The following is an 11110-nucleotide window of genomic DNA, read 5'->3' on the forward strand; positions in this document are numbered from 1 at the left end:
GGGGGACAGCCAGACTTTCCTGCCTGCCTTTTCCCAGGACAAAGCTGTGAGGGTCACCTTGGCTCTTCCCCCTTGTCCACAGACAGGTACGCCTGGCTGGGGGTGGGGCACACTTTCCTTTTTGAGGAGATCTATGGGGATAGCAACCATCCATTTCATAGGATTTAGAGCTGGTAAAAACCTTAGAGATCACCTAGACCAAACCCCTTCATTTTACAAATGACAGGATTGAAGCTCAGGAAATAGTGACTTGTCTAAGGCCACTTGGGGTAACAAGTAGCAGAGAGATTTGTACTCTTCTCTGATTTGAAATCTTGTTCTTTCAACAACATCCTCTCTCCTGGGCTTTTCTCCTGTCATAACTAAGAAATCCTCCCCGGGAGTTCTAACCCTAATTCTGGGGGTCTTCTGTCTTTTTGCTAGTTCCCTTGTGGGGCCAGAGGCCTGTTAGAAGTGAGAAGGAATGTCTGGTGAGATCTTCAGTTTATCTCTTCTAAAATGGGAATAATTGTCAATTATGATATCCTCAGGTTCCTCTTATTCTCCGCAAGGCTCTTTATTCTATTTCCTTTCCACTGTTCAAAATTAATGAGGTCACAGGGGGCCACCTGACATTCTGATCCCAGGTGGCTGTTAAAAATACTTGTCCTCGGCTGGGTTGTGACACCCTGGTTGGCCTCCTGCCTGTCCTTATGAGTCCTGGCCAGCAGGCTTCTGGCTGCAGGGTACTTGGGAATTTGGGCCAGAAGATAGGAAGAAGGAAGATGTAAGGGACAGCAGGGAAAACTAGGATAGAAGTGGCAAGGAGGCTGGATTTTAAATGAGACACTCATAAGTAAGGAGGAAATGTGGCAGATGTAATGTTATTCTCCCCCTTGAAAAATCCCTTGATGTGTCAAGTCTAGACAGGTGGAATTCCCTGCTTCCTATCTCTAGGTTTTATTGGCTCATTAATGACAGCTAATTCAGTCCCTAGTCACCCTGAGTGTAAACACACAGCCACACAGCCCCACCCTCTCATAACTTTGACGTGTCTTTCTTTCTCTCAGGAGGATGTTCAGAGGGAATCCTGACCCATAGTTCAGGTGACCAGAACTCCAGAAAGTCATTCACTACCTTCTATCTATCCTTCTATGAACTTCTCCCTTCCCCTCCTCCAAATTCTATGAATTCAGCTCATTACTAAGGCTTCCCAAAAGAGGAGGCCTTGAGAACTTTAGGGAGTGGGGAAGAAAAGACCAAAGTGCCTTGCTTTGAACTGTCCAAATACATAGTATGTATTTGAGCTATATGGTCTAACTCCCTTGTTCTTAGAAGACCAGCCACAAGAGAGTTACCCAGGACCACACACACACCTAGTCCTTGAGATTAACCCTCCTCAGGCTTGTTCAGATACTTGAAATACTGTCAAGTTGAGGGGGCTTGTTGGCAGTTCAGGGGTGGAGGGTTATAGACCAGGGGTTCTTAAACTGGAGTTCACAGATGAATTTGTGGGCCAGGAATGTGGCTGTGAACTTGGGCAGGAAAAAAACTACGACTTTAATTTCTTCTTTAGCGCTATGTAATTTGTTTTAAACGTGTAAGAAAATTCTGAGGAGAGGTCCCTAGGTTCTAAGGCCTCCTCATTCAAGCCTCCCTTTCTTTTCAGCTGTCCACAGCAATGTCTGAACTCTAATTTTCACAACCTCTTAAGATCTTTGGGAGCTGAACTGGCACCACCCTAGAGGCAGCGTGGTGTCCTGGCAAGAGGTCTGGGCTTGGATTTAGAGTAATACCAGCTCTGTCTCTTGTTTAGCTGTGGGACCTTGGATCAGTTGCTTCACCTCTCTAGAGCCTCGGCCTCTGCATCTGTAAAATGGGGACAATCGTTCTTGCACGACCTATCTCCCAGGGTGGTAGACAGCAACGCATTTTGTAAACCATGAAAATAGCGAAGGTCAGGGCCTGGGGGTGGGTTCCATTCTTGAAGCGGAAAAAGGCCAGTGCCAACAAGAAGTTATTGCTACCGCCATCATCTGCCGTTGCTGGGCAACGGGGAATGCAATTCGACCCACCCATTCTTCATTTCCAGCGTTTCCGGTTAGAAAGGAAGATGTAATCCCCTCTCCACCCTAATGCTCCGAACTCCAGGCGCACCCACAGGCGGAGCTTAGACGAAACTGAGACGTCTTCATGACGTAGCAAAGGGGGCGTCCGTGCTTGCTAATGCCGGGCACTTCTATGTCGTACGGAAGAAGGGGGGCGGGGGAGAGAAACGAGGCCTCCCGGGCCGTGGCTACCAATCAGTGAGGGACTGTGCCCTTTTGTGGGCGGTGCGTGTCCTCCGCGGGTCAATAGCGGCGCGCTACGTCACGTGACTCCTCCCCCCACGCCTCGGCCCCATTCTGCCGTACGGGACCCGGAAGTTTCGGGGTAGAGGCGCCTGATTCTTGCGTCACTTCCGACCGGTTCGATGGCGACTTCAAGCTCCGCGACAACGGCCGCGGTCGGAGCACCGGGGGACGGCGAGGCCGGGGGCGGGGAGAGAGCAGTGGCTGAAGGCACCTCCCCGCCCCCAGGCCGCGCCTCCCCTCCGGCCCCGGCCCGCGGCGAGCCCGAGGTCACGGTGGAGATCGGTGAAACCTACCTCTGCAGACGTCCGGATAGTACCTGGCGTAAGGGCGGGGGGTGTGGAGTAGCGCGGAGTGTGTGTGGGGGGGAGTTTGGGCAGGGTTGCCCTCCCGCTGGGACCTTGGCTCCTGGAGGGCCTGGATTTCGGAAGTAAACCTGACCCAGAGGAACCCCTGTCTGGGGCATCCTGAGAGATGAAAGCACCGGGTTCGGGGGGAAGGGGCTGGGGTTTGATGGCCTGGCTTGAGCTTGAAAAGGTAGGAGAGGTGGAAGGTACCTGGAGCCAAAACCTTCCAGAGAAAGGGAGAAGCAGCTGACGTTTCCATATGGCTTTAAGGTTTGCAAAAGCACTTTTATTCGTGTCACCTAATTTATCCTCAAAAGTCCGAGGTGTTAATCCCGTTTTCCAGGTGAAGAGACAGAGGCTCAGTTTAAGTGACCCAGGGTCAAGTAATTAGTGTTTTAGGCAGCATTTGAACCCAGTTCTTTCCTGATTCTGTGTCCAGCAGTCTTTCCATTATGTCAAGCTGATTTTATTGAGAAATGAATGAATGCTGGAGGCATTGCTAATGCAGTGGAAAAAGTGTTGAATTTGGAGTCAGAAGACCTGGCTACCTGTATGTCCTTGGATGAATCACTACATTTCCTTGGGCCTTCAGTTTCCTCATCATTGAAAGCATTAAAGCAATCTAAAACTGCATGTGAAGACGTACTACTGCTTTTTCAAGATCTAAGCCTCAGACTTATCTTTGACTTCTTTCTCCTTCCATCATCATCTCTTCTCCTTTCCATTCATTTGCAGACATTTTATCTCAGGTCTGTCACATCTCCCAGGGACCGTTGTACTAGCCTCCTTATTGTAAAGAACCATTTATTAGGTGCTTCGTCTGTACCAGGCACTGTGTTAATGCAGAGGATTTCCCTGTTCTTATGGAATTCCCATTCTGTTGGAGAGACAGCATGCAAACTACTGTGTACATGTGTATGTACAAGAGATGTACAATATAAAAGGGAGGCAGTCTCAATGGGAAGGCAGTGGTAGGGAGAAGAGTTACCAAAAAAGGCCTTTTGCAGAAAGTGGTTTATGAGTTTCGTCTTATAGCCAGGAGGCAGAAAGAAAGAGGGAGAACATTCTGGCCATAAGAGACAATCAGTGAAAAGGGATGTAGTCAAGGATGGGCTGTCCTGTGGGAAGAGCAGCAAGAACCCTGATGTTTCTGAATTGTAGAGTATATGGAGGAGCATTAAGTATGAGACAACTGGAAAGTTAGAAAGGGGCCTAGTTGTGAAGTGCTTTAAAAGCCAAACGAGATTTTATATATTTGCTGCTGGAGTTAAAGTGTGTGTGTCTAATATGGTCAGACCTGCACTTGATGAGGAAGATCACCTTGGCAGCCAAGTGAAGGGTGAACTGGAGTGGGAAGACCCTTCGGTCAGGAAGACCAACTAGCTGGATGATAATAGCTGCTATGTACATAGTGCAGATATGATTTTATTTGGTCCTCGCAATAACCCTGGGAGATAAATGCTATTATTATCCCCGTTGCGTATGAAGAAGCTGAGGCAGGGGTTAAGCAGCTTGCCTAGGGTCATACAAGGTCTGAGGCCAGAGTTGAGCTCAGATCTTCCTGACTTCAGGTCCAGCAATTATTGCAGTTGTCTCCTAACTCATCTCATTTGTCTGCAGTCTTTGCCTTTCTCTTTCGAAATTTTTTGGGGGAGGGGGTTGGGGAGGAAGAGAGGTTTTTCTAGATCTGTCATTTAATCTATGCTACCCTGAGAATTTCCACACATTTTCATTTTTATTCTTGAAAATAGCCCTCAAGTACTGAGACTTAAGCGACTTGTTCCAAGCTCCAAGGCCAGTCAGCTCTCTGTTATGCCATGCTGCCTCTCCTTTTATCTTTCACAGAACTGCCAAAATAAGCTTACTAATCCACAGGTATATGTCATTCCCCTGCTTTAAAAAGAACAACAAAAACCTTTCTAGTGGTGACCTATGGTCCCTATCTGAATACAGACTTTTTTCATTCAAAGACTTCTGTAATTTTATTCCCATCTACCTTTTCAACCTTATTTTACCGTGTTACTTTTCACACACTTTTATGTTCCATCCAGACTGAACCAACTGAGCTTTTTCCTAACACAAGTGGCAACGTAGCTCCTTTCCATTGAGGTTTGGAGTCGGAAGACCTAGGTTTGATTCTGGGACTTGCTACTTACTACATGTATGACTTTGGACAAGTCATGTGTTAACCAAACATTCCTTAACACATGTAACCTTTCTGGGTTCTCCTTGTAAATTGTGCTTGTTCATTTTCACTATTCATCTCATTCTGAAATATATTCTTTTGCTGTTAACATCAAAGCTCAGTTCAAGTTCCATTGCCTTCATTAAGCCTTCCTTAACCTTATCTCCCCTCTTTCTCACCTTCAACTGAAAGTGTTTTCTCCTTCACATTTTTCTAAAGCACTTTGTCTGGATCTCTCCTGTGTTGATTTTCAATACTTTACCTCATATCATACTTTTTTTGTATACAAGTATTCCTTCCCCTTACTAACACAATGCCTTGCATACTTTTTGGTACTTAGTAAACAGTGAGGGAATTGATAATTCTGCTATACTTGTCTTAGTCCACATTTATAGTACAATATTCAGTTTTAGAGCCCTTGTTTTATGAAGGACATTGGCAAAATAGAATTTGTTCAGAGTAAGATGATCAAGAAAGTGAGGAGTGGAGACTGGGCCATAAGAAGATGGGTTGAGGAGCTGGTGGTATCAAGCTTGGAGGAGAGAAGACTGAATGATGGTTCTCTCCCAGTATTTGAAGGGCAATTATCTGGAAGAAGGATTAAACTTATTCTGTCTAGTCTAAGGGGCCAGAATTTGGAGCATTGGTCAGGTTAGGAAGAAAATTTCAGTTTTATGCACCCATAGCTTCCTAACAGAGCTGTTAAAAAATAGAAGAGTATGCCTCAGGGAAAGGTGGGAGGAGTGGTCTGGTGATTATCACAAGTGGGCCAGAGAAGTTAGAAACTGTCCTCACTGGAAGGGAGGGTGCTTACTCTCCAAGGGCCATCCCCGCCCCCATCCCTGCCCCTTATCCCTGCCTCATCCTTCAAGGTTTCTTGTTCTATAGACTCAGCGGAGGTGATTCAGTCCCGTGTAAATGACCAAGAAGGACGAGAGGAATTCTATGTCCATTATGTGGGCTGTGAGTACCTGTATTTTCTGTAGACCAGACACTGTTTTCCTGGCCAGGAAGAACCAACTGGGCACCTTGGAGAACAGGCCCTGGAATGGGGAGGTGGGTGGGACACGTGCGTTTTCTCCTCTTAACTTCTCACCTCTCTCAGTTAACCGTCGCTGGATGAATGGGTGGACAAGAATCGCCTGGCCTTGACCAAGACAGTGAAAGAAGCTGTTCAGAAAAACTCTGAGAAGTACCTAAGTGAGCTGGCAGAGCAGCCTGAGCGCAAGATTACCCGCAACCAGAAGCGCAAACATGATGAGATTAACCATGTGCAGAAGGTCTGCAGCCACCTTTGGAGGCCTGAGGGGGAGCCAGGACATAGGAGCTCTTTGATAGGCTTTGCCACTGATTGATTAACTGGGTCACTCTTGAAAAACCACTTAAACTTTCTGCATCTGCTTCTGTAACATGAAGAAGGTGACCAAGTTAGCCTTCTCAAGCCCCTTTTTGTTCTAAAGTTTAACTTAACTTCAACCGTTGTTTGTTAGCACTTGGCTCTGTATGTGAGTTCCCACCAAGTGTTTACGTGTAGGTCAATAAGACCTCTGCACAGTTTACATCAATTGAATAAGAGAATGAGAAAAGTGGGATACATGAGAGATTTAAGGCAGGTGGGACCACTTCCAGCTAGAAGGAATCAGGAAGTTTCATTGAGGAGGTAGCACCTGACCTGTGTTTGCGTTTGAAGGAACAGACAGATTTCAACAGACAAGAGATAAAGGAGTGGGAGGAGGAAGTAGTAGATTGTTTTAGGGCTAAGGAAATAGCATTTGCCAATTTCATAGAGGGTAGGATGAGATCATGGAATTATGAGTAGTCTAGTTTGGAAGGGGTGTAGTGGGTGAACGATGTCCTGTACCAATGCTCCTCATGAGGCATCCTTTCTAGGGACTCACATTTCCCAGAGCCTGCTGGAGAGCAAAGCCCAGTTTTATCCCTTCCTGTTCTGCTCCAATCCTTAATTCTTAGTCCATGATCAAATTTGTCTCAATTGTCTGCTATATGTAAACTCTCTCTGTATGGGAGACAAAGATGCTTGAAGTAGGCCTTCTGCCTTGGAAGAACTCAGTCTAGTTGGGGAGAACAAGGTGAGACACAAGAAAAAATTAACGGTACTGTACGGTAAACGGCAAATGGTCAGTGATAATCAGGCACAGATAATGTTGGTGAGAGAGAATGCATCATTAAACAGGTGCCAGACTGGTTCTGCAAGAGAATGTCAGAAAAGGCAAAGTAGGAGAGGGTCTTAGTCTTGAAGCTCAGTCAGGATTAGGATAGAAGGACAAAGAGGAGGGAGAGAGGCACATCTTGGGCAGAGAGAGATAGGAATGGCCCATGTTGGATTATGGAGATCAGTAGTAGTAGAAGACAGTTTGGAAATTATGTCCAAATTGTGGTGAGTTTTAAAGGGAAGCTGTGACTTGATGGGGGTATGATAGGTGAAAATTTTTTTTATTCCCTGTCTCCTCTTCCTCTCCCAACCAGACCTATGCAGAAATGGATCCCACAACAGCAGCACTAGAAAAGGAACATGAGGCGGTAAGCAGGCAGAGGGGGGAGACCAGGTCTTTCACTACCCCTGCCCCTGGGTCCCCTTGCAGTCGATCTGGTCTCTTCTCACTGCCCTACCATTTGAATGTATCCCCTCTCCTAGGGTTATCATGAAAAGCCACCACTCACTTGTCTCCCTTTAGCCTTTTACTGTCTCTGCCCACAGATTACCAAGGTGAAGTATGTGGACAAGATTCATATCGGGAACTATGAGATTGATGCCTGGTACTTCTCCCCATTCCCAGAAGATTATGGGAAACAGCCCAAACTTTGGCTCTGCGAATACTGCCTGAAGTACATGAAATTTGAGAAGAGCTATCGTTTCCATTTGGTGAGACCTCACTGAGGCCCACTTAACCATGTTTTGGGGCACATGCAATACCTTTGGGATTGGGATAGACAGGAGAACTATTGGGGAAGTGGGTAAGATAGAGATAATATATTCAGTTTATTCCAGTCCCCTTAGTGGTAGCAGGGACCAGAACCCACATCTTTTGACAGAATTTCTCCCTATAACATGGCAGATGAAGCATCAGGGCTAGTGAAGGTCAGAGCCTAAGTAGTTGATAGAAAGAGAACCCTAGACTAGTTGGAATGCAGCCTGGAGAGCCTCTCGATCAAAGGTTCTTCACTGTTTTGGGAGTCATGGACTCATTGGGCAGTATTACCTGGTGAAGCTCATGGACCCCTTCTCAGAATAGTGTTTTTAAATAGTGAAGGAAATGCTAAATTTGAGTTAGTGAAAATAAAAATAAAATCTTGTTCCCCCCACTCCCTTCCCCTCCCCTTTCTGTGGACCTCAGGTAAAGAACCTCTGGTCCAGACTATGTTCCTCATTTGATAGATGGACAGCCTGAGTCCCAGAGAAAGAGACAGCTTGCCTAAAGTCACACATTGAAGTAGTAGCAAAGCCCAAGCTAAGTTACTCTGGTTCTTCTGACTCCTGTTCCAGGATTCATGTAACTGCTATGGGAGTGTTGGTTGTCAAGCTCTCCCACTTGCGTGCTGGACTGCCTCTCTGCCTTCAGAGCTAATCCCATGATAAGACTCAAACTCATCTGTTCTTCCACCCCAGGGGCAGTGCCAGTGGAGACAGCCACCTGGCAAGGAAATCTACCGAAAGAACAACATATCGGTGTATGAGGTGGATGGCAAAGACCATAAGGTGTGCCCCCGGGCCTTGGGATGGATTAGGAGTACTTGACCTTATAATGGGAGGCAGTGTCCATCCATGTCCACCCCCCCCCCCCCCCCCCCCGGTGTTATCCTTGATGACATCTCATGGTACTCAAGAAATTGTTTTTGGTGGGGAAGGCCCCATGGGAGGTTTTCCCTCAAAATTAGGCAGATTCAATTTAACAGACATTTAAGACTTACTTTGTTCAAAGTACTGTGCAAAGATCAGAAAAAAATTAAACACTTCACCTTTGGGATGCTTGCTTAAATTCTGCTGGGGCTCCAACTCTAAGTGGCTGTTATTTTTATTAGCATCATCTAGGAGACCATCCACTAATGAGACTGGTTTCCTTTCTCTGCAGGCTTTTGTTTGGAGTGGGGAGGGGGGGTTGGGGGTTCAGAAGGCATTTCCCACTCTCATTGTAATTCTAGAAAGATTTAAATTACTCTATAAAAAGGGAGGTTTCTTGGGGGAGACCCTTAATCCCATTCCTTTCTTTCCTCCCACCCTTAAGATTTATTGCCAGAACCTGTGTCTATTGGCCAAGCTCTTCCTGGACCACAAGACCTTGTACTTTGATGTGGAACCATTTGTCTTCTACATCTTGACCGAAGTGGACAGACAGGGGGCCCACATCGTGGGCTACTTCTCTAAGGTGCCAGATGGGGCACAGGAGGGTTGGGTGTTAGGTTGAGATGGTCCAGTATCTATTTCCTGACTAGTTCTCTACCTGCCTGCCCCTGAAGGAGAAGGAGTCCCCAGATGGGAATAATGTGGCCTGTATCCTGACCCTCCCCCCATATCAGCGCAGAGGTTATGGCAAGTTCCTCATTGCTTTCAGTAAGTTGAGCCTCTTTTGATAGGAAAGGGAGGGAAGGGGGTGTGTATCTGGGGTGGGGTGGGAGTACCAGGATCCTCAACCCCACCCATCTCTAAGGTTACGAATTGTCGAAGTTGGAGAGTACAGTGGGTTCTCCAGAGAAGCCACTGTCAGACCTGGGCAAACTGAGCTATCGTAGTTACTGGTCCTGGGTCCTGCTGGAGATCTTGAGGGACTTCCGGGGCACACTGTCCATCAAAGACCTCAGGTGAGGATGGCCATGTTCTTTTTCTTTCCTACCACCCCAGCATCACCAGAGGGGCAGAGGAGAGGGTGAGGGAGACAGGTAGGGTGTCATGCTGTCTCTCTAGCTCCCCAAATGGACTGGAACACGGCCACGTTCTTTCCTCCCCATCCCCACCCCCTATCCCCCACTGCCCTTTCAAGGACACGGGAAAGTGCCTGGGGCTGGTGCAGAGAAAGCCCCTAAGCTCTCATTGCTTCTCTTCACCCTCACTACCACAGCCAGATGACCAGCATCACACAAAATGACATCATCAGCACTCTGCAGTCACTCAACATGGTCAAGTACTGGAAGGGGCAGCATGTCATCTGTGTCACCCCCAAGCTAGTGGAAGAGCACCTTAAGAGTGCCCAGTACAAGAAGCCGCCCATCACAGGTAGTGGGGAGGTACCCAAACCATGGGGTGGGAGTGGGGGTCAGAAAGAGAGTGTGGAGCTGGACATGCCCATGTTTACTGGGGGATTCCAGGCTCCCATCTGCTGGCCACAGAAGGCTTCCTATGTCCCCAGCAGCTGAGCTGGCCCCTGTCTTATGATCACAAAACCGGTCCTACCTGCTCCTGTCTACCAGTGGCAAGCAGCACCCGGCTCTCTGGAGGAGGCTGGTTCTCCCTCCCCCTCAAGGCCTCGCTCAATATGCCCTTTTGTTCTCACTTAAGCTCACTGAAACTTGGCCCAGGGCCTAGTACAAACGTGGGCTCCCTCTCATGGAAACTTAGAATATCAGAACTGGCAGGCTCCTCAAACTAGAACCCCAGTCTCTTGACTCTCAGTCCAGGGTTCTTCCTTCTGTACATCCAGATGGCTTTCTTTCCTTTTAAAAAATGTTTTACTTTTTCAGTGACCAGAAATCTGTTTTCTCTTCCTCCTATCCCTCTACCCCATTGGGGGAAAAAATTCCTTGTAATGGATACGCGTAGTCAAGCAAAACAAACTCCCATTGGCCATGTTAAAAATATATACACATACATCTCATTCTGTACCTAGTCCATCACTTCTCTGTCAAGGGGTGGATGTTGTTGCTTGCTTTCCCAGCCCCTCACCCCATGTTCCAGCTGACCCCATCTTTGATTTTTTTCTCTTTTTCCCCCTACAGTGGACTCAGTTTGTCTCAAGTGGGCACCACCCAAGCACAAGCAAGTAAAGTTGTCCAAGAAGTGAATGGTGCTCAAACCATGCCCCTGCACCTTCCTGCATCCCTCCCCACTGGCAGCCTTAGACCTGTGAGGGGTGCATTTTTCCCAGTTTGTAAATATGTATAGACTTGTCTGCCCACCTTTAAGCCCTAAAATATTTTTTAAATAAAGCTTGTCACTGTACAATTGCCAAATTGGCTGTTTGGGGAGGGAGAAAGGGGAGGAATGGTACCTGGGGCTGTGGGATCAACAAGCTAAT

The 11110-nt window shown here is 47.3% G+C and overlaps 1 protein-coding gene across 1 annotated transcript; it reads left to right on the top strand.

The window, feature by feature from the left end:
* The first annotated feature begins 23 nt into the window (after window positions 1–23).
* On the top strand, window positions 24–11037 carry KAT8 (lysine acetyltransferase 8). The gene is given in 12 exon segments (XM_021008457.2): window positions 24–2654; window positions 5751–5825; window positions 5968–5976; window positions 5979–6142; window positions 7350–7403; window positions 7582–7746; window positions 8491–8580; window positions 9107–9247; window positions 9339–9432; window positions 9530–9680; window positions 9938–10092; window positions 10812–11037. Coding segments are annotated over 12 exon segments (1365 nt in total). The 5' UTR covers window positions 24–2452; the 3' UTR covers window positions 10877–11037.
* Window positions 11038–11110: the final 73 nt, after the last annotated feature.

This window comes from Phascolarctos cinereus, unplaced genomic scaffold, assembly GCF_003287225.1.
Source record: "Phascolarctos cinereus isolate Bilbo 61053 unplaced genomic scaffold, phaCin_HiC Scaffold_4;HRSCAF=312, whole genome shotgun sequence".
In the NCBI taxonomy this organism is placed as follows: Eukaryota; Metazoa; Chordata; class Mammalia; order Diprotodontia; family Phascolarctidae; genus Phascolarctos; species Phascolarctos cinereus.